The sequence below is a fragment of the Prosopis cineraria genome, unplaced genomic scaffold (assembly GCF_029017545.1).
Source record: "Prosopis cineraria cultivar Desert tree isolate PC_DT_omini unplaced genomic scaffold, ASM2901754v1 PC11, whole genome shotgun sequence".
In the NCBI taxonomy this organism is placed as follows: Eukaryota; Viridiplantae; Streptophyta; class Magnoliopsida; order Fabales; family Fabaceae; genus Prosopis; species Prosopis cineraria.
The window spans coordinates 33,443,210-33,470,174 of NW_026555342.1; the positions used below are offsets into that span (position 1 = coordinate 33,443,210).

The window sequence follows — 26,965 nt, forward strand, 5'->3', positions numbered from 1 at the left end:
CATGAAGTGGAAAAGAGCCTCCTTGTCGGACAAATCCTCAATCTTGAGCATAATGGTAGTAAACTCCTTGATGTAGTCAGGAATGCTACCACTTTGTCTCAACCTATGGAGCTTACCTCAAGCCTCCGTCTCAATGTTGTGGAGAACAAAGTATTTGCGGAGTTCTGACTTGAACAGCTCCCATGTGTTGAGAGTGCAAAGGCCCTTCCCTCTCTCGGCATGCTTTCTACGCCACTATAGTTGGGCTGTATCTCGAAGGAAAGTCAAAGCATTGTTGATTCTGATCAAGTCATCAGTGACTCCCATGTCCTCGAAGTACAATTCTAGGCCAAAGAGAAAGTTTTCCATAACTGTGGCACTACGAGCCCTATTATACATGGCCGCCTTGGGCACTCTCAGACCTTTAGAAGTGGCATTTAAAGTACTACCACTAATAGGGATGCTTACACAGTGATGAGATTCTCACTCATGATGAATCTCATTTATAGGGGAGCGTAGACCTCGCACCTCATCTCTAACGTATTTGCGGAGGTCAGCGAGATCATGTGTGAGGGAACGAATGTCCTCCCCCAAATTACGGCCAAGTTCTACAATCATCGACTTGGCAACCCACATTACCTCAACATTATCTTGGGTAAGATTGCTGAGTTGCTCATTGAGTCCTCCAATAGTATTTCTCACTTCTTCCATGTTAGATTCCAAGGTAGAAACATGAGGTTCAAGGGACTCACCTGCCGGTGCCCTGCTCCGGCCTCACTCTCGCTTGGACTTGGTGTGAGCTTGCTCTTCTTGTACACGAGCTTGCTCTTGTGCTTCCACGCCAACAACGTTTCCTTCCTTGGTTGCCATTGCGCAATACCTTCCTTCAAGCACAAAGGTTAGAACCTTGCTCTGATGCCAACTGTCACAGGGCTAGTCTTTCAACCCGTGCGGCACTTAGACAATCTTCTCTAAAAGTTGCTAAGTAACCCTAACTTGTATGAAAGGAAGATGCTTAGCTAAGTTAAGAAAAGGGAAACTTGAGGGGAAAGGATACTTGGAAGAGAGCTTGGAGAATGTAAGAGTAGTATTGCTTTGAGAACTCAAGGGTTGTGTTACAGATAAGGAGGGGTGAGGTATTTATAGGCCTCCCCCTTAGTTCTAGATATTTCCTACCTCCTTAATGGATGGTAGAGATTGAATTGATCCTACGGTTATAAATGATTCTCTAGAATCCTCTCTTAGATATTTACAACAAATATCTAGATATTTACATGAAAAGATCTAGTAGTAAATATTAAAATATTGAGGCTAGAGTTGTGTAGACTTCTCTAGAATATTCTTGCACTCTCTAGTACTCTTCTAGGGAGCCTTCTGGAGAGTTCTGGAACATTCCGGAGCTCCTTAACCTCATGAAAAATGATAAATTGTGACAATAAGCCTCAAATTTAAAGCTCATCAACAAAGTTATACTCTAGAATAGTTATTATACTACTAACAACTTCAAAAACCATATTTATTCAACATAAATTCATCTCTCTTCCAAATCCTAAATTTTTCACCATCACAAAATTAAAAACTAAAGGAGCTAGATGAATAAGAAAAATTTTTAGAACACAGATTTAGTCTTGAAAAGCTTAAAATCTCACCCTAAATATCCTATCAGGAAGTCTCACCTTTAAAATTCAGACACACTGCGTCGACAAATTCGCTCACATTCACCCGCTCTGTTCATGCGTAAAAGAGAAGTAAGAAGAGAAGGAAAATGAAAGGGAAAAAGACATTTGTTGTTTAAAAAAAAAAACATGTGGCTCCCCTATTTCCTTTTTGCTTTCCTTTCCTTCATGCACTCACGTTGAAAGCTCCATTCCTCCTCCTCCTTTTTCTTCTTTTTTTTTTTTTAATTTATTAATCTCCCTCTCTTCCTCTCTCATACATTTTCATTTTCTTTTTGTTTTATGGACCTACTTACACAGTACACACAGCCACGAAAAAATTCGCTCCCCATCCTTCATATATATATATATATATTTTAATTTATATGTATATATATATATTACATTTCTCAATCCCTCTCTTATATTTCTTTTTCTTCTTTCCTAATAATAATAATAATGATGATGATGATGATAATAATAATAATAATAATAACAACAACAATAATAATAGTAATAATTTTTAAAATTTTAATTTAGAATTATATCCTAAGTTAGATTTAATAATCATCTCCTACTAATTTGCTTACCTCTAAATAATTTTTAAAATTTCTATTAACCCAAATTAACTATTAAAATTTAAATTGGGATGTTACATACTACTTGATTGCCTTCCTTGCATTGCTGGAGTTATCAACTAAAAAATGTTAAACGAGGGGTGAGATAAAAATTTAAGTAACCAAGAGTAAATTGGGTAACATACTTAACAATAATTAAATGAGATTACCAATTATTCAATATTTTCACAATAATTTCCATTACCTTCTAAGATCACATCCCAATTTAGTGATAGTACATCCTTGCCCTTTCTCTTCTACTACTTGTAGTTTAGGATTTAGGAACTAGTGAGCCTATACCTTTTGAATCCAAGGGACCCCAATTTAGTGTAGTGCTCCGACCGCAACACATTTGATTATCGAGTCATGCACCATTTAGTGAAGTAGAATAACAACTAGGCACATGCTCCTTTTACCATTTAGCCATAGGTGAAATAATTTAGAGTCACGCACCATTACCAAGTTGTAGTAAATAATAAAACATAATTGATATCAACAACGTAGTCCAACTGAAATAGTATAACAAATATTTAATCTTCCATGATTATAGTAATATTCATAATTCCTTTTAATGCCATATTTAATTATCAACCTTAATTCTATATGTTTATAATGGCTGGTGATTAAGAATAAAAAGAAATAACCTCTAATTATCTCTACCCTTCAAGTTAGAAGGGGGAACCACAACTAAAAGCACCAGAGTAAATGGTACAAATCCCTAACTTAAGTCCATCAATAAGCTCAAGATAGGCCTACATGCCTAACAACACAAATTTATTGCTAGTTTCCACCAATGGCCATAATTTCCATCTTATAATCAATTTTGTCAAATTTTAAGAGTAAGAATCTTGAGTTCAAAATGATAAACCAAATCAATTCCAAACATCATGAAACTTATCTAAAGTTTCTCACCGAATAAATTTCTTGTTTACATAATATCCCATTTGCTCTAACAAAAATTCCATAAAGATTTTGATAGAGATTCTAGAATAATTCAAAAATCCTCCAAAAACATCTAGTCCAATCTAAATTTCTTGTTCTAACAGACCAAGTTACCTAAAGCTAGAATTACAAGTCACAAATGAGAAAAAGCTCTGAAAATCGAAAGCCCTTTCTTCAGCACTTACGGTTTGAGTCAAAAGTGATACATTTTAAGTTTCTACCATACAAATTCTCAATACCATAATCTGTAATCAACTACTAAACAACTCAAACATAGCATATTTTCAGCAACACATTTGGATTTAAGCAAAGAGAGAAAACCAACCGATGAAACTTGAAGAAAATAGGAGTTGATTGAAGATAAAACCTTACGTAGATGATTAGGAATTATAAGATGCTTCAAAACAAGCCTAAAGTGACGGAAATCGCATGCCTTAGTAGAGCCACTTGCTTCCTCTTAGCGTTCTTCATGTCTAATATGTTTGCTGATTTTCCCATTTTAAAATTGACACTTTTCAAATACATTTCTCATGGAAATTTTCTGTGAAAAACACCAATTTTTTAATAATTTTTGAAAATTTGTATTTATTTCATGGACCTTCAAAAGTTACAAACTAGAACTCCATGGAAAGCTTGAAATATCCACTTTTAAATCCAAAAAGTCCCATCCAAAAATAAAATCATTTGGTCCTTTAAATAACCAATCAAAAAATAGCTTGATTAGTTTAGAAAATTTCTTTTAATTAGAAGGGTCATTACAATTTTCCTTTCCAATTTCTCAAATTTTCAACCCAAATGAGTTCCATCAATTAATCCTCTAATTAAATTCCAAATAACTAAAGAATTAAAATTTTGGGACGTTTCATTTGTAACACTCTAAGATTTTACAATGATTTTTTGTAAAAATATAATTCAGTAATCAAACTTTAACCATTAAACACATACCATGGTAGAAAAATCTTTGCCATGGTAATAAAAAGTAAAACTTTTGTTTTTTTACAAGCCATATCATGGTAAATAAAAGTTTACCATGATAAAAAGAACTTTAGATATTAAATCAAAACTTCACCATAATAGAAAAGAGACTACCATATTAGTTTTGGGTCAAAATCATTTTATAAAGCTTACTATGATAGAAAAACTTTTCTTACAATAAAAGATTTCTCAAAGTAGACTATCATGGTAAAAAAGAATCTACCATAATAAAAAAGATTAAACATAGTAAAATAGGCCTACCATAGTAATTTAGGAAATAAATAAGTTAAATAAATACCAATGTAGAACTAAGTTAAACAACGTGTACCTAATGGGAACTTATTGAAAATAGAGCTGATAATTTGGGCTAAACTCTATGGGCTAATCCGAACTCACTTGAAAATTTTAGGACTGAGCCTAAAAAATAAATAATTTTTAATACTTAGGCTTATTTAGATGGAACAGAATAAGCTCGAGAAAATTCAAACCAAGCCTAATTAGGTTTGGGCTTAGCTTGAATACCTAGATAAAAAGAAAATTTTTTAAAAATATATAAACTATAATAAATATTAATTAATTCTTTAATTTTTATGTTATTTTATATTAAAATGCCATATATTTGAGTCCATTACCATAGTTATTTTTTAAAAAAATTAAGAATATTTATATTTTCATATTTTTATTATTTTTAATCAATAAAATATCTCAAAATAACATTTAAAATACATCTTAATATTTATTTTTATATTTTAAGACCCAATTTGTTTTTTAAAAAATTGAGTCTATACAACATTTGCATATCCAAATATATATATATATATTATACTCTATAAAATAAGATAATTAATGTTAAAGTAAAAATAAAATTAAAAATAATTTTAAAAAATAAAATTTGAGGTGTGTATGAATTGATGGCTCTACTACTAGATAAACATAATAAATAGAATAATATTTTTAGATAATTATTTAATTATCACTCACACCAGACTTGATTAAAAATTAAAAATAAACTAAAATAAATATCCCTTGTATCCAACGGTTAAACAATATAAAAAGCTAAAGAAAAAATAATTCCAATAAAAAATAATATTTTACTCATAATTAAATAATTTTATTTTATGTGATATAATGATGGCTATTTTTCTCATATTCTAAAAAATGAAAAAGTACAGTTTATCCAAAAATTATTAGGAACTTTGAACTAACTAGGGCAATGATTTTAAATTATTGGTCTAACTATAATTGAATTGAAATCAACTTAATCATAATTAAAATAATATAATTTAATTAAATTATGTAAGATATTTATATATGACCATGATAAGATCAATATTTAAATAACTAAGATATTAACTTACAAGTAAATGAAACATTCATGAAGAAATTATACATAATATAATAAAACAGTAACATAGCTACTTAAGTGCAAAGTTAATAAGTTATTATTTTTTATTTTATTTTTTTAAATTTAAAATAATATTGTATGCTTAAAAAATTATTTAAAAATTAAAGTTGATTCAAAAAATAAAAAAGTATTTTAAACAAGTTTTAGGTATTCAAGCCAGCCCGAATGAGCTAAAAAGTGTTAGGGTCGAGCTTGGTTATATAAATTTTTTAAAAAGAATAAGATACTTTAAGCTCGATTCAAATAAGCTCAGCCCGAATTGAGCCTAGCCCACCTAAATTACCAACTCTAATTGAAAACAAGTATTTAAATCAAACAAAGTGATCAAAAGGCGTAATTAAAAGTGAAGCACAGTCCCAAGAGTTAAATTATCCAAAAATAAGTTAAAAAGGGATAAAAATTCCAAAAGGACTAGTTTAGAAAGACATAGAGAAAGGATGAATTTTATAGAACCATACTAGCTTTTAAAAGGAAGAAATGAATGAAGAAAAAAAGCTGTAAAAATCCCCAGCGAAGAAGCAGTCACAAAAATTGACAACCATGCTAGTGCTTTTCTTTTTCTGAAAAATACCACCAATGATGTGGCTCTTTTTTCAAAAAGCCACCCGTAGTAGTGCTTTTAGAGAGAGCCTATGGAGGAGGCATTTTTGTAGATAACACCTCCAATGGAAAGACTTAATGTCCCACTATTGGTGGCACTTTTGTTGAAAACACTACCACTGCTGGTTAAAATTCATTTTTTACACTTACATTTTACACTAGTTAAAAAACAAAAGACAGGTTTGAAAAGTTGAGGGGATGACATTTTTATAAATAGTTGCAAAATTGATTGACTTTTTACACCTGTTCTATTTATAATTGGTGTGTAAATATTTTTTAATAATTTTACAAAAAATAAAATTTAAGAAACCTCACATGGTAATTAAGATAACTCGCGTGGCATGAATACCCCAAATTTCCTTAAACCCCATCATTGAACCCGGGAATTGCTAACTCATCGTCCAAAACCTTTCCCTCTCTCACATAACAGCGTTAACTTTATTTCACTTATTCTAATTCTCGCATCTGATTTCCAATCTCTGATTCTTCCATCGTGACCATCTCCTCTTGTGCTCAACCCAGACTCTTGTTCTGATAATCTGGGTTCTAAGATCTCTGATTCCAAAATCTGGGTTCCTTCTCTTCAATTTTGGCCTTTCAGCTACGGTGAGGACTGGATATCGAGAAACTGCTGCAACGACAATGAAAAGGATCAGAGGAGCTGAGCGCTTTGACTTTAAGTTATCAGTGATAATGCGCTGCCACTTTGCGATTCATTCGATAGTTTTGGTCTACCTTTATACGTTAATAATATATGTTGTCTTTGTCGTCATTTGGAGTTTCACTGCAAATAACCAATCTCGGTTTTTAAATAATGTACATCAAGTGATCAATTTGAAGTTGGTGAGCTATATTATTGATCCCCTTTTCTTTTTTATCCGGGCGAAACATTGATGTCTGTGTTTTCGGAATATGTAATTTTGGGGGGCTGGTCCTACGGCAAGGCAAAACTTGATAACAAAAGGATTTTCGTTTGCGTGTGGCATTATCGTGTGTTTGAATATGTGATAACAATCTTGGTAGGTCCATCTTATGCTCTCTATTAATTCCAGCTGATTTTTTATTTAGGTCCAAGTCCAATTCATGCTACTACATACTTTGCTATTTTATTAACAACCTGCCAAAAAAACTAAGGGTGTGTTTGGTTGAGAAGTTTTGGAGGGAACTCCCCTCTCCTCATTTGGTTAAGAAATTTTAAAGGGGAGGGAAAAATAACCCTTCCCTTTCCTTCATATGGCTTCCTTGCAAATTAGGGTTTCTTGAAAGGGAGTTAATTTTTTTACTATTTTGCCCTTATTTATTTTTTAATATTTTAAATATACCCATAACTTAAAAAACTCTCTTTCATATCGAATTATGCTTCACTCCCAAACCTCAACAGACCTCATTGAATTTTTTTAAAAAAGTTACATTTTATTATATTTTATTATATATTTAGTTATATATTTCTTATAACAAATTGTTATCATTATAATTATTGGGTTAACTTTTTTTCATATATTAACAATATGATAGTATGAGAGTGAATTTTAAAAAAATCATGCAATTTAAATTAAGGTGTAAATTTTTTTTCTACAGGATTTTCATTTGCGTGTGGCATTATTGTGTGTTCACTACTAAAAAATATGGTATATATAACGTCTTATATTCAACAGTTATACGAAAAAATGTTGAATAAAAAAAGGCGGGATTCCAAAAAGCTAATATTCAACAGTTAAAAAAAAAACCGTTGAATAAATTTATATATATTCAATGGTTAAATATAAAAATTGTTGAATGAATTTCTTTGAAAAAATGCCTATTGATATCACCATATTATTCAATAGTTCACTAAAAGCAACCATTAAATAAAGCATCAGATTATTCAACAGTTAAAATAAACAATCGTTGAATAAATGATTTTGAAACTGCCTTATGATGTCATCTTATTATTCAACGGTTCCTTAACCAAAACCGTTGAATAAACATTTATAATATTTAACAGTTTCTATTAAGGAACCATTGAATAAACATTTATTCAACGTTTCTATAACAGAACCGTTGAATAATATCATTTAAATTGACTTTTAAATCTCGCGAAGTTGTTACTCTTCATACGCTCAAAACTTCATTTCTCTTTGCAAAACCAAATACCCACTATTGAATCTTCTTCCCCAAGCATCGAGTCCACATTTCCAGCCAAACCCTTCCATATTCCGCCATTGAAATGCTGTTGCTTGCCTTCATTGCCATTTTCATCTTCTGTCTACGTTCTGCTCCTCTTCCTCTTCCTCTTCTCTCTTCCTCTTCCTTCTTTCTCTTCCTCTCTCTCTTCCTAACTTCATCTTCCTCTTCCATTCCAGTTGCTAGGTTCGTGGTTCATCTCCATTCAACCGTTGTTACGTGCGTGGGTTACATTGGCAAAATGAGAAAAAGGTTAGTTTTTTTTTTTAAGAAATTATATAAAATTTGAGTATTTTATTTGAACATAGATTAAATGGGTTATGATTATTTACAGTGGGAATGATTTCATATACAAAGTGCTTGAAATTTGGTTGAACGAAAATGCTCTATATCTGCTAGTAAATGTTAAATGTGATTGATTGAGTGATTTTTAATATGAATTTGTTGTTATTTTAATGTTCAATTTGTTAAAAAAGGGCAGTAAGCATGGAAAATGCTTAGTTTTATGCTATTATGCTGCCGAATTTTTTTAAAAAATTTAGTCTTGCAAATATGACCATTGTTAAAGTTGTTTTATGGTTTAGAGGGAGTTTAATTATACTTCTATCTTGGTTCTTAAATTAGTTTAAAATTTTGAAGTTAAAATAGTGTAAAAAAAGGGCATAATACTTGAGAAATACTCATTTGAAATCGTTAGGCTGCTAATTTTTTTAATTTTAAATTTTCTCTTGAAAAGAACAAATATAAGCATAGTTGAAGTTATTGAAGTAATTAAACCCGTGACTCATTGAATGCTTTTCTATCTTTACCATCTTTCTTAAATAAAGGCATTATGGATAAGGAGTAGATGTCAGCCAATGACCTATCTAAAGAATATTGGGATGGGGTGGCATAATTTGTTAAGTTTATGGTAAACAATGCAAAAAATCATGAGCGAATTGTTTGTCCTTGTTTTAGTTGTGGCAATGTAAAGTCAGTTTCTCCTGAGACATGTGAACTTCACTTATTTAAGTATGAAATTGATCAAAGTTACAAGTATTGGGTAAAGCATAGAGAGACACCTGAAGATATGAATAATAGTAGCCGAGGGTATATGGAAAGTTGTTCATCACCACCATCTTTTGAAACAAATGTAAATGAAGTCGATTGTCTTGAAGAATTGGTTGATGCGATGGAAGAGGAACTCGAGAATTTTCCAGAGAAGTTAGAAAGGTTGAAAACTGATGCAAAGACACCTTTGTATGAGGGTTGTACTAAGTTCACTTTATTGTTCGTTGTGTTAGAATTGTACATCTTGAAAGCAATAGGTGGGGAGAGTGATACAAGTTTTTCAAGCTTGCTCTCTCTAATAAAACTAATGCTACTGAAGAATAATAAGCTTCCAGGTTAGCTATATGGTGTAAAAAAGTTATTACGCATAGTTGGCCTAAGCTATAAGAAGATACATGCTTGCCTTAAGGATTGCATTTTGTTTAGGAATGAATATGAAGAGCCAACCCACTATCCTTAGTGTGAGACATCATGTTATGGCATACATCAAGAGGAAAAGAATTTAACTTGGCATGCAGATGGAAGGATTAAAGATGATAAGATAGCATCCAACTGATTCTCCTGAATGGATAAGGTTTGATCGGAAGTACCTTGAGTTCGAAAAAGAAGATAGGAACCTACACCCCACTATCTACTAATGGGATGAACCCACATGGTATGTAGAGTGGTACTTATTACATGGCTTGTGATGATGGTCATTTATAACCTTCCTCTCTAGCTTTGCATAAAGCGAAAGTATATAATGCTATCCTTACTAATATTAGGGCCCAAGCAACTTGGGAATGACATAGATGTTTATTTAGAACCATTGATTGAAGACTTGAAGCTATTATGGGAGATAGGTGTAGAGGTATATGATGCCTACAGAGAAGAGATATTCAATTTGAGAGCCATACTTTTTGGTACAATCAATGACTTTCTAGCGTATGGTAATCTATCAGGGTATAGTATTAAAGGACAACTTGGATATCCCATTTGTGAAGAGGGAACACATTTAATGAGATTGCAACATGGTATGAAGAACGTGTACCTTGGGTATCGTAGATGGTTGGGTGACAAACATCGATATCGTTGGTAAAAAAAGTCTTTTGATGGAAAAATAAAAGAAGAGAGGCCACCAAAGCAATTGACTGGTTAGGAATTATTTGAAAAGGTAAAAGACCTTGATATTAAATTTGGTAAACTATTTGCGAAGCATGTTGGAACAAGAGGGTGGAAGAAAAGATCAATTGTCTTTAAGTTGTCATATTAGAAGACCTTGAATGTGTGACACTTCCTTGATTTGATGCATATTGAGAAAAATGTGTGCGATAGTCTTGTTTGGATGTTGCTTCATATGCCAGGAAAGACAGGATGGCATCAATGTAAGGTTAGACATGGTTGAAATAGGCATAAGAGAAGAATTGGCACCACAAGAGAAGGGAACTCACACATTTCTTAAAGCAGTAGCTCACACACTGTCTAGAAAAGAAAAGAAAAGTTTATGTGGGTTTCTTGCTACAATCAAGGTTCCAGATGGCTACTCTTCAAATGTTAGAAACCTTGTCTCAATAAAGAACCTAAAGTTAAAGGGTTTAAAGACTCATAATTGCTATATTTTAATGGAGAATTTTATTTCAGTTGCTATATGTGGTATTTTACCTGATAATGTGCGATGTACAATCATAAAGTTATGTTACTTCTTTAGGTGCCTCTGTAGTAAAGTAATTAATCCTAACAAGTTGCCGAAGTTGCAAAGTTGAATTGTACAAATATTATGTGAGTTGGAGATGTTTTTCCCCCTGCATTTTTTGATATCATGGTCCACTTAACAATTCGCTTGGTTAGGGAGGCACAATTATACAGCCCTGGTTATTTGAGTTAGATGTACCCTTTTGAGCATAATATGAAAGTATTGAAAGGGGTGTGAAAAGTCAGAGTCGACCAGAAGGTTGTATTATTGAACGATATATTAACGAAGAGGCTATTCATTTTTACGATCAATACTTAAAGAATTCAAGGGATGTTGATGATGAAGCTATAGAACGAACAACGGGAAGAAAAGTTGTGACTATCTCAAGTGACCAATGGGAAAAAGTACACCTTTTTGTGCTGTACAACTCTCTAGAAATTGATGAGTATGTAAAAATTCATAAGGCAGAGTTAAAAAGGCAGCATTTTCATCAATTAGAGAGTTAGATCATCAAACTGCATAATAAATAGTTCATTTGCTGGTTGAAAGAGCATATCGAAGGGAACTACAATGCCGATCCTAATTTAGTTCTTGATAGATTAAAATGGCTGGCATAAGGTTCGAGCAAACATGTCTTCTCTTATACTAGCTATACTAGCAATGGGTACAAGTACTACATAAAGGAGCATGATGATCGAAATACAATGCAAAATAGTGGTGTATCCACCATAGGTGATAGCATGCACATTTCCAGTGCGAAAGATAAAAAACCTATTTACGCAAAAATGCATTACTTCGGGGTAATTGAGCACATTTAGGAGTTAGATTATATCTCCTTTTGAGTTCCAGTCTTCGATTGCAAGTGGGTTGAATATAAGAATAGGGTAGATGTCAATCACTCTGAGTTAATTAGGATGAATCTGAATAAGGAAGGGTTCACAAAGGATCCTTTCATTTTTCTTCTCAAGCTAAACAAGTTTTTTATGTCCATGATCTAGCTGATAAGAAATGGTTTATTGTTTTGTGGAGTAACAAGGAAGTTGAAGAAATGGAAGATGTAGAAAATGAGTAAAGTCAAAGAAATGATGAGGTTGAAATTGATCCATTTCATAGGACATCATTTGAAAATGATGATGGTGTAGACAGTATTGAAGATAATGCTTTCCACAAAAGATATGATCATAATGAAGGAATTTAGATTTCTAAGAGGGGGACATCAATTCAATAAAAGAAGAAGGTTGTTAAAGTGAAGAAGAAATTAGTTAAAAAGTAGTTAAAACAAGAGAAAAAAAAGAACAACATAAATAGGTAGTTATGTTATTGTTGACTTATTAAAGAAAGTGCACGCATTGTTGTTATTTTTTTGATTTGTTTTTTTAACTTATTCTTTTTTATTTAATTAATCTTGATTATTATTGCCTTCATAGGTAAATAACTACTGAGCATGATCATCTTGACACTGGCTCTAGATCCAGTAGTCCAAGTAGGCAGCATGATAACCCAGCTAAGAAGAAGGCTGACCTTGATAGGTAGGAAGAACAATTGAGGAGAGGGTTGGTTGTGATGGAGGAAGTCACTAAAGCAAGAAATGAAGGAAGAAAATTTACTGTCAAGTGGAACAATAAGAATCAAGTAGTTGATAGTCATAACTTTATTAGTTATATTGGTATGGCAGTGAAGTCCTCAATGCCTATTACTTTAAAATCTTAAAATAATGCAACTCCAGCAATGAAGAATGCAGTGTAGAGAACTTTAACAGTAAGATACTATGACTTTGCTTATTTTTTAAAACTTAATATTTTGTAATCGTTTGTTTAAATTAACATGTTCATCTTGCAGTCAGGATTTGAGATCGAGGAGAGACGTAAGAAGTTTGTTCTACAAAAAGTTAGGATAGCCTTAAGATCTTTTAAAAGTTTTGTTACTCGCAAATTTTTGGCAAACCTTGACATAGAGGGTATCAAAGATGCAGTTCCTTCCCTCATTTTGAGAATTGTAAGTGATGATTAATGAAAAGCTTTTGTCAACTCACGCTGTAGTTCAGAGTTCAAGGTAATATTAATGTTATTTTATTTAATCTATTGTTGCTTTTGTTGTCACCTCCTATTTATATTAATTGACTTGTCATTTTTTGTGTTTTTTCAAAGGCATTAAGCGCAAAAAATAAAGAGTTGGTGAAGAAGAATGAATATACATATAAGGTTGGACGTAAGCGATATGCAGGAGTTGAAAAAAGGCTTGATTAAGAAAGAGCAAGTATTGGAGGGTTCTATATCTTGTGGCAAGATTTGGGCCGAGGCTCGAAAAAATAAAGTAGGTAATATTGACAACCCAAAAACAAAAGCGATTGTCGAAACAATAGCCAGTGTTAATGATATATAGATATAATGTTATTAGTTTTTACTTATTCACTTTTCTTTGTTCTGCTTCATAGGAGACTTTGACTCAGGAGGCATTAGCAAGCACTCAAACTATTGGTGAGGATATATTGGAGAAGGTATTAGGGAATATTGACCATCCTAGTCGTGTTCGGGGCATTGGCTTTGGAGTCACAAGAAAATATTACTTTAGCGATGCATTCAAGCGTAGTAAAAAGGCTGCTTCTTTTGTTGAGGTTCAAAAGTTGAGGCAAGAGATATAAGAACAATCTAGACTCATTGACATCCTATTGAGTTCACATAAGTTGGGGCTTCCACAGGGCGACAGTAGCCCTAGTGTGAACGATAGTTGTACAATCCCATCTCAGCTCCTACCTGAGGTATTATTATTCATTTTACTATAATCTTGCATATAATACTAATTTTATTGTTCATATTACATAATTTTTTTTCTTTTTTTAAATTTGTGTAGGGTGACATCGACGTTGATTATTTAGTAGAAGATGGCCATGTGGTTGCACTGGGGCTATATATAACATTACTGGGCAAGTGATACTTCACAATGAACACATCCTTGAAGGATAATAAAAGTCTCTTTGAAGACAATTGAGAACCTTAATTATGATCTACCTTACCCCACTCCGGATGCAAGGACAGTAGTAGATGTATTGCTTAGCTTTGTTGCATGGTCGGTTCGTCTTCTTCATATTTCGGCACTATCTCTAAAGGTATATTTGTTAAACTCATAGTTGAAAATTAACTTCTTTTGCATTTTTTTATATTTGATATCTAACAATCTTATATGCTGGAAAAATTAGCCTGTTGATAAGCCGGTGGGAAAGAAAGCACCAAAGGCTATGAAAGCATTCACTACTAAGTAGAAGAGGGGAAAGGATAAGAAAAGCACTGAAAAATCCAAAGAGTCCATCACATTTCCCCAAAAGACACCGGTTCTCCCTCAAGCCCATATGCCTAAAGTCCCTCAGCCTCAAGCCTCTAAAAGTCAAATCGCACCCAATGAAAATTGGCAATTACTTAAGAGCTATGCTAAGATGCAAGAAAGAGTGCTGCTCCCTTTCCCTCAGTCTTTTGACTAAGTCAACAATAAGGTGTTAGATGATTTATTCAACCATGTAGAGGCTACCACTACTCTATGTAACTTATATGTGAGGTATGTTTCTAAAACCTTTCATTAAACATTTAGCTACACACACAAACACACACACACACACACACTTTAATCATATATTGTTCTATTTATTTCAATATTTAAGGAACCTCTACACTACCATGCTTGCTAGAATAGATATAGCACGAAGGATTATATTTGTCAGTCCTCATATAGTCTCTCCTTATGGCCATGACATAATGAGTCCTAAGCAAGGACTGAAAATATCTCAGAAGCTTTCAAAGTACTTCTAGCAACATGGTGCCGACAAGAACACGATATTCATAGTACCTTATTGTGAAGGGTAAGTTACTTTACAGTGCTTCACTTTAATTTATTCAAAATTTAATTATTTATATGATACTTTTTAATTGTAATTTTTGTCATAGGGAACACAAAATGTTACTTGTGATCAATCTAACTTTAGCAAAGGTGTGGTACCTTGACCCTATTCGGAGTGGCCACCCCTCTAACAGACCACATATTGTGGAAATGATTAATCAGTAAGTTAATTAATTTGTTTGCATATATGCAATTTGTTCTTTGTGTATGAATATTTCTTATGTCAAGTTTTCTATTTCATGTTAGGGCCATTGTCATGTCCCGCACTAATGTTGATCAACAATTTCAATAACTAGTAAAGGGCAGCGATTGATTTGATACAACAGCATCATGGACAGTTGTCAAAGTATATGTATTTATCATTAATTATGTTAGAAATGTCACTGTATAGGTCATGCCATATTATTAATTAACTATTCGGTTATTTTATCCATTGTATGATTGTAGTGCCCAAAGCAAGTAGACAAAGTCAGGGATTGTTGGTACGCTATCATGAAATTCATGAAGGACATAATCCAACCAGCTCCAACTAGAATTCTTCCGAATGATGTAATTGTCTTCCTATTCTATTTTATTAGTTTTTATCAATAAACATGATTTTAATTTGTTGTTGTTGTTGTTGCATATAGTACTACAAGGATACATACTGTGACACGTATACTCATTAAATGGAAGAAGTCCTTGAAGAGATAGCACACGGTATTTTTAAAGCATGGTTTACTTTCAATAGCCAGCAACAGTGACAATTAGGAAACTTAGGCAAATTTTGAAATTTGGAGCTTCATGTTTTAACCACTAGTTGCTTTAATTTAAGCAATCCAAGTTGTATATAAGTTTTTTTATAGGAATTCATTGTACATTTATATGTGTATATATATAACTATCATTAGCCGGAATTTGTGTCTGGGTGCTAGAATATCGTTTTGTAATTTACAATGCTGGGAGATTGCTAGAAATGCAGGGTGGATAATGAAAAAAATTAGGTCATAATATTCAATAGTTATGAGAGAAAACTGTTTAATATGATTAAAAACTATTCAACAGTTTCATCATACAACCACTGAATAAGTATATATATTCAATGGTTATTAGTGAATAATTGTTGAATGAGAGGAAAATATTCAATGGTTTTTAGTCCAAAATCGTTGAATATTATCTCTCACAATTTCTCATTTTCAAATTCCAAAAAGTTATGCAACAATTTTAAAATAAAAACTGTTAAATAAATGAAAAATATTTAATAGTTAAAAATTGTTGAATAAATGGTCATAGAATATTCAGCGCTAGCTTACTCAACGGTTCATAATCGTTAAATAGTAAGGAAAATAACCGTTGTATATTTTCTTTTATGTAGTAGTGTTTTTAATATGTGATAACAATCTTGGTAGGTCTATCTTATGCTCTCTATTCTAGCTGATTATTTATTTAGGTCCAAGTCCAATTCATGCTACTACATACTTTGCTATTTTATTAACAACCTACCGAAGAAACTAAGGGTGTGTTTGGTTGGGAAGTTTTGGAGAGAACTCCCCTCTCCTTATTTGGTTAAGAAATTTTAGAGGGGAGGGAAAATAAAATAACCCTTCCCTTCCCCTCATATGGCTCCCCTACAAATTAGGGTTTTTTGAAAGGGAGCTATTTTTTTTTACTATTTTACCCTTATTTATTTTTTAATATTCTAAATATACCCATAACTTAAAAAACTCTCTTTCATATCAAATTGTGCTTCACTCCCAAACCTCAATTGACCTCATTGGATTTTTTTAAAAAAAGTTACATTTGATCATATTTTATTATATATTTAGTTATATATTTCTTATAACAAATTGTTATCATTATAATTATTGGGTTAATTGTTTTTATATATTAACAATATGATAGTATGAGAGTGAATTTTTAAATAATCATGAAATTTAAATTATGGTGTAAAATTATTTTCTACAAGAAAAAATTAAAAAAATTTAAACTAATGTATAGAGATATAATAGTAAATTAATTATTACCTCCCCTCTCCTCCCCTCCTGAGCCAAACAAAGGATCATTAAAAATCCCTCCCCTCTCCTCCCCTCCAACAAAACCAAACAAAGTAACAATAAAATCCTCCCCTCCCCCCTCCTTCTCACCCGTTGAACCAAATACACTCTAAAACTTGTGCATATACCTTGGGGAAAGGCTACGTGAAAGCAACCATGAGTGTTACTTTGCACTATACCTTAATTCGTAAGAAAAAGTTTTTAACTTAATTAATTTTATACATATACACATTCTGTAAATCTGCACATAATTTATGTACTACTTTGCAAAGACCATTAGCAATTGGTGATTATTTGCCCAAAAAAGAACGTCATCGTGGTTTTGTGCACCAGCCACTATAAACTGGTAAAGGATGTGAAGAATGCATTGAACTCGTAATATTCTTTACTTTATGCTTGGTAAGTTTTTATAATATATGTGTATAACTCCATGCATGTTTTTTATTACAGGATTATGGTAACTTACCAAACCATAAAGAGAAAAGGAAACCTCCCCAACTAAAGGTAACGACTTGGTTATGCCTTAAGGTTAGCAGCTAGTTTGATTATGACCTTATCGACCTAGCTATAATATCAATTTTATTCATTTGATTTAATACTGATTATATGTTCTTGTCAACAGAGTCATAAACAACCGAAGGGAAGTAATGCATGTGGATACTGTGTAATAATACACTTGATCAACATCATCATCTCAGGCATAACAGAGTTTTTTGAAGAGGTAAAATTATATTTTTTACCAGAATGTTTTATTTATTTATTTATTGATTTATTTATTTTATTTGTTGACAGAGTTGACGTTTTGTTCTGTTTTTAACAAACAGATGTTCGAACCAATTCATTTACTGATGAGCAATTAAGAGGCATTCGATTTCAATGGGCAAGCTACTTTTCTGAACTCGTGAAATTGTGAGTTCAATTTTCCATGTTGTGGTGTTTAAAAATCCTGCTCATTGTATTTACTTTATTAGTTCTGTAGTTATTCGATTATAAATGTTGAAATATGCGTTGTAGTTGATTGGTTTTTAGTTTCTGGCTGGCTATTGACTATATTTCTAAGTTATTTTCTGTAAATATGAAGGTTGAGTAGGAAAAAAAAACATGGTTTCAAAAAAAAAAACAAGAAGAAAAAAAAAAACCATACCTTTCCATACCAGTTATATTCATAATCAGTGTGAAATGTGTACACTTTTAACACCTGTTATATATGATCATAATCAGCGTTAAATGTCCACTCTTCACACTGGCTATGTACACAACCAGCATTAAAAATGCATTAAATATTTTCTCTTTTTATCAAAATGAGATTTCAATGCAATCCTTTTCAACTTCGACTATTGATACTTTTCTTATTGATTGTTTTCACACCAATTATAGAACCAGTGTTAAAAAGTTAATTTTAACCGGCATGACACGTTCTTTCCATAATAGTGATGCCTTTTTAAAAGTGGTGCCAATGATGACTATTATTGAAAAGTGCTGACACTGTCAATGTTTAATGACACTGGCAATGCTTTGACAGCATTTTTTTGAGATTTTTTTTTTTTAAAGTATCATTGCATAAATGTCACTACTATATAATTTTTTTTAAGCAAGTAAGTAATCTATTTTTATTTTTGGTCATCACCCAACAAGTAATTAATCTAATTCTAAGCATACTAATATAATAATTTTGTCCTAGATATTATGAAAGCAATTGAGGAAGAATTTATTAACCTCATAGGTTGTGTAATCTGTTTTGGCCCTCTATTATCCATTTTCACGTACGGTTGTTTGAAAGTCCTTTTAGCTAGCATCCATCCTCCTAGGTCCTCCTCGAGAGTAACGAGAGGGTCATTAACAAGTGGTTGATTAGCTTTTTGGTTTCCTGCCATCTTCGGTTGATCTTCCATCTTTTCCAATGAGCCTTGTTCCTGAGATTTTTCTTTTTGCAAGAGGGAGCACTCTTGCTTTCTATGACCATACTTTCCGCAATGGAATCATACTACATCCAGACCTTCATACTCAACTTTGTAAATTCTATTTCTGATAACAAATTTGGATTTTAGTCGCTGATTCAAGTCCACCTCAACGCTAACTCTAGCAAAATGTCCTCGCTCCATCATAGTTCCCCTGTTCTTACAGTAGGCTAAGGTATTCATATAAACCTTCAGCACCTTCCCACACATATTACCTAATTCTAGCATTAGTTCTTCAGAGTAACAATGCGTTGGCAGCGTAGGAACCCTCGCCCATACAGCTATTTTTCCTATCGAGTTGCTATAGGGGTTGAAATTTGGAGACCATCTTTGTACTGCAAGATAATGGCCTTGTATAAGCCATGGGCCTTCAAAAAGTAGTTTCTGGCTCAGAGCTTTATCTTCTGATCCAAAGGTAAAATAATTATTTAGCAGGTCAATGAGTTCAAAGTTCGACGATTTCAAAATCCACTCAATCTTCTCACGCATCACCTTCAACATCATGCTTCTTCCCAATACTGTAACTATCACAGCATCCTTCCATGGCATACATAACTTCTTCAGGCGCTCATTAGATATATTAATCTGCGGCAAATTATCCAGCATAGCTTTTTGATCTTCCGTGAGCTTTGGGATCATCTGTTGCTCCTCTTGCAGCCACTCTTTCATCAGTTCATCATATCCTTTCTCAACATTCTAGTTTTCTTCCCCGAGAAGCTTCTCTTTATAAGAGATTCGGGTTTTAGCCTGTTCATTGCTTTTTGTCTTCGTAGCTTGTTCTTTAGCCCTGGGTTCTTTAGCTTCCTTCATCTGAGCATCATCACATCCGCTCCTCTATTCCTCCACTTCTACTTTTGGTGATCGTTTCCTAGTACTCCTTGCAATCATGTCTTCATCTTGTTTAGAGAGACCTTCGTCACCCTTCTCATCCAGCTTGACTTCTATGCCCATCGAACACCCATGCCCTTTCACACTCGCACTCACTCTCTCACTTCTCTCGCTCATCGTCCTCAAGATAAAGTTCTTATAACCCAGTCCTTTTCAACTTTGACGATTGACACTTTTCTTATTGATTGTTTTCACACCAATTCTAAAACCAGTGTTAAAAGTTTAATTTAACCGGCGTGAAATATTCTTTCTATAATAGTGATGCCTTTTTAAAAGTGGTGCCAATGATGACTTTTATTGAAAAGTGATGACACTATCAATGTTTAATGACGCTGGCAATGCTTTAACAGCATTTTTTTTTTGAAAGTACCATTGCTTAAATGTCACTATTGTATAATTTTGTTAAGCAAATAAGTAATCTATTTTTATTTTTGGTCAGCACCCAACAAGTAATTAATCTACTTCTAAGCACACTAATATAATAATTTTGTCCTAGATACTATGAAAGGAATTGAGGAAAAATTTATTAACACACATATCTTTAATATATATATATATATATACATATAATTTTTTTTGAACAATTATAATATATTTTACTTTAATTATTTATATACTTTTACAGCTAAGCGTTATAAATAGGAAAAATGATATTTTGACTTATGTAAATGATATTTTGATCCCTTTGTCGTGTCCAGAAAAATGCGACGCGGATGGCGTGCAAGCGGAGGTCCCGGCCTTCGCGGCAGGAACTGGATCGAACGAGGAGTAGCCACCAAGATTTTAAGGTAAATCTCGAGAAACCAATTAATGGAGGATAAGGTTGGTCTGCAAAATCAGAGAATTGGTTCGGGAGTCGATTGAGTATGGGGAAGGTGTTAGGCACCCCACAACACTCGTTCGGTAGAACAGTTACCTGAAGTTTGCTGTGCTCTATTAATATAGTCTTTTAATTATTTTAATTATCCCTTTTATATTCATGTGTTTGATAAAAATGATAAATATTTATTTATTTATGAGGGAGGACGGACTTGATTCAAAATCTGACTCTGAGGCCTACGTATCCTGTGATGGGAATCAAAGTCCACGTAGTTTGGGCTTAAAAGTTTGTTGGTGAAAACATTTTTTGAAGAGAAATTAATTAGAAATAATTCACCATTTTGCAAATAAAATGATTTCTGAAATTTTGATATGTGTGTTTTAAATTGCAAAAGGTAATTTCATTTTAATTATTTTCTCCATTTTTGAATTTTTGGAATAAAGAAAGGAAAGGGTTTAAAATTATTTTTCTTTATGTTTTATGATTGAAAATTTTAATCACAGTACCTGCAGAACCTTATTAGTTCATATGATAATGCAATTGCTTTAAGTATCTGCGGAGATTCTGAAATCTCACACGATAAAAGAATTTAGCAATTTAATTTATTTATTTATATTCTTATGTATATTTTAAGTGTTAAAAATATATTTTAATTGTGTATATACATGTTTCAAAGAAACTTTAATCATCATACCTGCAAAGCCTTATTAACTTGTACGGTAATATGATTATCCCTAATATCTGCGAAGATTTCAAAATCTCACACGATAAAAGAATTAAATTTAATTAATTAATTATATAATATATATATATATATATTTTAAAAACTTAATAGTTATATCTACAAAGTCTTATTAACTCATACGATAATACGATGATCTTACAAGCCTACGGAGATTCAAAAATCTCACATGACTAAAAGATATATTCAGTAAATATGGTTACAATTTAAATACATCAATTTGATAAATTAATTTTTCTTAATTGTGTATTATATGATTATTTATAAAAATTATTTATTTATTATAGAAATTGATAATCACTACATCTACGGGGACTTATTATCCCCATGATGGGGACTTATTATCCCCATGATGAGGTGATTAATTCAAGCCTCTACGAAGATTCTTGACACCTCACATGAGACTTAAATAAATTATTAATTTGAATTATAAAAGGAGAGTTAATTTAATGGTGGGCCTTTAGAACTCATATTAACATATAAGTTTTACTCTCATATTTGTGAAACCTCATTGATTTGCACGATACGAGATTATCTTGAATATCTGTGGAGATTCAAAGTCTCACGCGATAAAATGATTAAATAATATTCAATTTGAATATATTTTAATGTGTAATTATATAACACATATTTTTTTATATAGAAATCTTAATCGTTATACCTGTGAAGTCTTATTGACTCACACGGTAGTACGATTATCTTAAAGGTCTACGGAGTTTCAAAAACCTCACATGACTAAAAGATCTAATTAGAAAATGTGATTATAATTCAAATTTATTAATTTAATTAATTAAAATCATAAAAAATATTTATTATTTTATTTACAAAAATTTGCTTATGTAATATATACAAATTGAGAATCACGATATCTGTGGGGATATATTATCCTACACGATAATGTGATTAACTTAAGTCTCTACGAAGATTCTTAAAATCTCATATGAGATTTAAATATTTATTATAAGATTGATCCTCATACCTGCGAAATCTTATTGATTTACATGGTATAAAATCGTTCTAATGCCTACGGAGATTCTTAAAATCTCACACGACAAATAAATGATTAGAGATAAATTTTCTCTTATTCATTTCATTTTTTTTTAAATTGGGTAAGAATCAAATTCTCTCTCCTTTTATAAAATAGGTTTGTCATAATAAACAAAATCGTACATGTAATCGTGATGGAGAATGCCATATGATATGAGTGTAGCAATATTATTGACAAGTAAATGACCTTAAGACTAATGGAGATAAAAAAAATCATGCTCATACATATTAATACACCCTTTCATGCTAAAACATATTTAAAGACCTTGCTTAATAATTACACTAATTCTCTATTTGAAATGAGGTTGTTCGTAAAATCAAATTTAGCTTAGCTATGATAGCAAGCAAAAATTATTATTTGCAATTTCTTTATCCTTCTTTTTCACACTCTCTTTTTTAAAAATATGACAATTATAATGAAAATCATTTGGGAACTGAAAAATATGGGACAAAATATTTAAACATGAAATCTATTTGTTTGGAATAATAAACAGAAATTAAACACGTGTATTTTAGATTCAGAAGCAAGAACCTGTGTGTATAGGACGTCCCAGATCTGTCTCACTACTCCTGTCACTTCTCACTCTCTGATCTTGATCTCTTCTTCCTCTTCTTCATTTTCTTTGTTTTTAGAAAATTCTCCTTCACGTCTCAATCTCCTCTTTCTCCTCTCAGTCTCTGTTTCTTCTTTCTCCTCTCCATCTCCTTTCTTCTTTTTTTTAGAAAACTCTCCGTTGCTGGTTTCTCGGCTGACTCCATTTCTCCTCTCTTCATCTTTGTTTCTTTTTCTCTCAACCTCTCTCTTCGCCTTCGATTCTTTCGTGTTCTATTTTCTGCTTCTTCTGTGTGTATGTTTCTCCTTACTTTTCTCAACAAAAATTGCCCCCTGTCTCTGTTTCACGTTCAGTCTTATATAGGGGATGGAAGAGGTGAATCATTGCTCTCCTGCTCTACTTCTTCCTTTTTGCTGCGTTTTTTTGTGTGCGCCGAAGTCTCTGCTCTAATTTTTTTACATTTTTGTCTCTATTTCTTCTCATTTTTTCTATGTTGTCCCATCTCCTTTCTCTGCTGTGCCATCTTTTGCGTGCGTGCGTGCGTCCTTAGTTCTGTTTCTTTTCTCCTGCTAGCTGAAAGCATATGCGTACATGTTCCGATTGCTTACTGTTCTTTCTGCTCTGTTTTGCTTCTTCTGCATTTCGTGTCTGTTGTCTCTTTCTACATTGCTGTGTTCATGTGTTCTTTCTGCTTTCTGTTTACTGTGCTTAACTGAGTGTCTCTGGTTCTTTCAATGTTTGCAGCTCAGGTTTCTTCATGTGTTCGTGTGTTCTGCTGTTTTCTCCTTTTCCTGCTGCATAGCCGAAAGTGTGTATGTGTGTGTGTGTGTGTATTTCATTTCTTTTCTCATTTCCTCTCCAGCCTATGCAACATGTACGTTCTGCTCTCCACTCTTTTTTTTTTGTTTATTAACTTCAAGAACTAGATTAAAAGGAAGAAGAAAGAAAAGAAAGAAGAGAAGAAAAAAAAGAAATTAATTTTGAGTTAAACTAGAATATTTCTCTTTCTTTTTTGAAAAACAACAAGATTAAGGAGAGAAAAAAAGATAACAAAAATTAACTCTCAAAAGTTGATTCTCGAATATTTTTGAATGATTGAGATATTTTTAAAAGATTTAAACAAGATTTTTTGATTTTTTTTGAAAATATAATATAATCCTAAAAAGGGTTAAATTTTATTTTTGTATTTTTATATTTTTTGATTATTTATTATTAAATTTAAAAAATGCCCGGGCAAAATACAGTGTTCACACCCTCGAAATACCATAATTTTCCTAAAGTTCCTAGGAACTTTTCTATCATTAAGGAATTAATGTAAATGACCAATTGTCCTTAGTTCAGAATTTCAAATACAAACTTATGAATTGCTATTACATTCTTGTGATTTTAAGAAGAAAAGTTAAAAATTTTAGAACAAAACTTGTGAATTATAATTGATATTTGCAACACTTAAGGAATATTAGGATTTTAAATGTGAATTTGCAAATTGTTATTAAATTTTTGTGATTCTAAGAAGAAAAGTTTTAAATTTTAGAACAAAACTTGTGAATGATAATTGATATTTGCATCATTTGAGAAATATTAGATTTTCAAATGCAAACTTGCGAATTGCTGTTGAATTCTTGTGATTTTAAGAAGAAAAGTTGTAAATTTTGAAACAAAACTTGTGAATCAATTGATATTTGAACTAAGGATAATTTAGTCATTGATATTAATTCCTTAATGATAGAAAAATCTCTAGAGTAGTATGGAGCAAAATATTCACATGTTTATGCATTTACATTTTAGTGGATAATTAATAAATAAGTATAAGCAATAAAATAAAATTTCAGTTTAAAGATCTTTGTCTTCAACTACTTCAACCTTTTTTTTTTAATATATCGGATTAATATTAATAAAATAATAGCAATAAATATCATAAAAAATACAAATAACATCTTCACTAACCTCAAAAAACCTTCAATAATATTTAAAAAATATAAAGCAATAGATGTTATAGAATCATGAAAGACTTGGTATGAACCAAATTGGATATGGCACCTCAGTGAAGCTAGATCTTTCAAATGTATAGTAATCAACCATTTTATCCATCCTACGATGCCTTCCAATTCTCAAGCCTTTCCATTCATCCGTGATACCCTTAACACATGGAAAACGATAAGCAAAATAAATACAATTTCCTTTGATAAACTCTTTAGGGCACTGAAGAGCATCATTTGACACCACAAAACTTTTCCAATACCCAATGAATAACATACGATTTCCCAAGTTTTTAACTTCTATCCATCTAGGTTCTTTACTCATGTCCAACTTGAACACTTGGCTATCCACAATCTTGGGTGGACTAGTATACTCCTTTCCTGTCGTATCATTAAGCATTTCCTTCAACCTAAAGATTGAGTTGCAAACCAAATAAGTAAGGAACAACTCGCCTGATGAAGGATCAATTGCAAGAGTCCGAAGAATGTCACCATGAGATTCCCAAGAATTAAGAATACAACCATCACCATCATAAATGAAGTCCTCGGGACCCGTTTTCCCTCTTATTATCGGAAATCTTTTTTTAGGAAGCCTTGCTAAAATTTTGGGTTTTATGGGTTCTTTTTGCAAATCATAAAAAACCAAAGAGTTTAATAGTGAGTTATTGGTCAAAGCATACAACTTTCCATCAATAATCTCTGCATGCATGAACGCCAATGCTGTAGATACATCTTCTTTGACGATAGTCCACGACTCATTTGAAATCCAACTAAATGCAAACACATAGCTACGATGAAAGAGACATGCCACAACACAGTTTGGGTCATTGGGCTCTGTTGATGCCACAATATTCCTAATTTTACTTTTTACTTTCAACCTTGACGGTATATAGACCTTAGCATTCATTATTGGGTTGAAGAAGAAGATTCGCACATCAGTTTCTTGAACATAATCAAAAGAATTGTTGAAAGATTCAACCATGATCATCCAACCTCTTATTGTGCCATAGCAATGATGGAAGAATTCATGTGATAACCCTGTGGAGTTGAAGACTCTTCCTCTGGGCAAGTCGAAGAAAGGAAGGTTTTTCATTTCCATTGTTTGAAGAAAAAGAAGTGGCAATTCAGGTGATGGAAGACAATGTTTGTTAGCAATGCATTTAATGGCTATGGACCTCCAATTATAGCATACAGCTAGGGTTTGAAGGTAATCAATGACGCCCAAGTGTTTTAGAATGAAGCCCAAGACATCATCTCCAATTAGTGACCATTTGTTGTAAATGCTTCCTTGTTCTTTAATGTCCATTTCTCCTTTCCCACTACCACCACCTGCAATATGTGCCTTCTCGTTGTTACTACTTCCTTCTTCAGTATTGTTCATTGCTTTTCTCTCATTATCATCATCATATACGATTTCCACCTTTGTGTTGCTATTGCTTCTTTTGATTACTCTTCCCTCATCATCTTCATTTATAGCATGTGCTTTTTTGTTATTGTTGCTCCATTCTTCTTCTTCTTTATTGCCATTTGTTATACTTCGAAAAGAGGTGAGTTAGAAAAATACGTTAAGAAAAACCTATCATATATAATTAATGGTTATGTTCATGTCAAAAAATCATTTTTTTTATGCAAATCTGCTCAAGGATTTAATCCTAGAAGTAATGCACAAATAATTTCTTTCCGTGTGGGTTGGACAAATGAACCAAATTATGTTTGTAGTCATATCATTGAAATGAAAGAAGCTAATTTACATCATAAATGCTTTGCAAGAGATCTTGGGTAAAGAAGATAAATAAGTATAATTACCGAGTCAAGAGATGTTCTATGATTGGCCATATACACTCGATCCATGTCAGTTCCTTGCCACAACTTTCTTCTTTTGTGCCGTTCATTATTATGCTAAAAAAACAAGATAAAAAACATTAAAAAATATATTATAACTCAGGTTTGAGTTCCTTAAAAAAGCAAAAGTTTTTAAAATGATGCGCGGGGTGGTTC

General features: G+C 32.1%; 2 protein-coding genes across 3 annotated transcripts; both read right to left on the bottom strand.

The window, feature by feature from the left end:
* Positions 1-18,958: 18,958 nt before the first annotated feature.
* On the bottom strand, positions 18,959-19,606 carry LOC129286473 (uncharacterized). Its single transcript, XM_054922433.1, has one exon. It carries the CDS (start codon positions 19,604-19,606, stop codon positions 18,959-18,961), a length of 648 nt encoding a protein of 215 aa, XP_054778408.1.
* Positions 19,607-24,952: 5,346 nt separating this feature from the next.
* LOC129284981 (uncharacterized) lies at positions 24,953-26,862 on the bottom strand. 2 transcript variants are annotated; one of them, XM_054920509.1, is made up of 2 exons: positions 26,774-26,862; positions 24,953-26,502 (listed from the first exon to the last, which is right to left on the bottom strand). In XM_054920509.1, exons 1-2 carry the CDS (start codon positions 26,857-26,859, stop codon positions 24,990-24,992), a joined length of 1,599 nt encoding a protein of 532 aa, XP_054776484.1. In that variant the 5' UTR covers positions 26,860-26,862; the 3' UTR covers positions 24,953-24,989. The 2 variants fall into 2 exon arrangements, with proteins under 2 accessions (XP_054776484.1, XP_054776485.1); XM_054920510.1 differs by having other exon boundaries at positions 24,953-26,296; positions 26,774-26,823.
* Between the last annotated feature and the right edge of the window lie 103 nt (positions 26,863-26,965).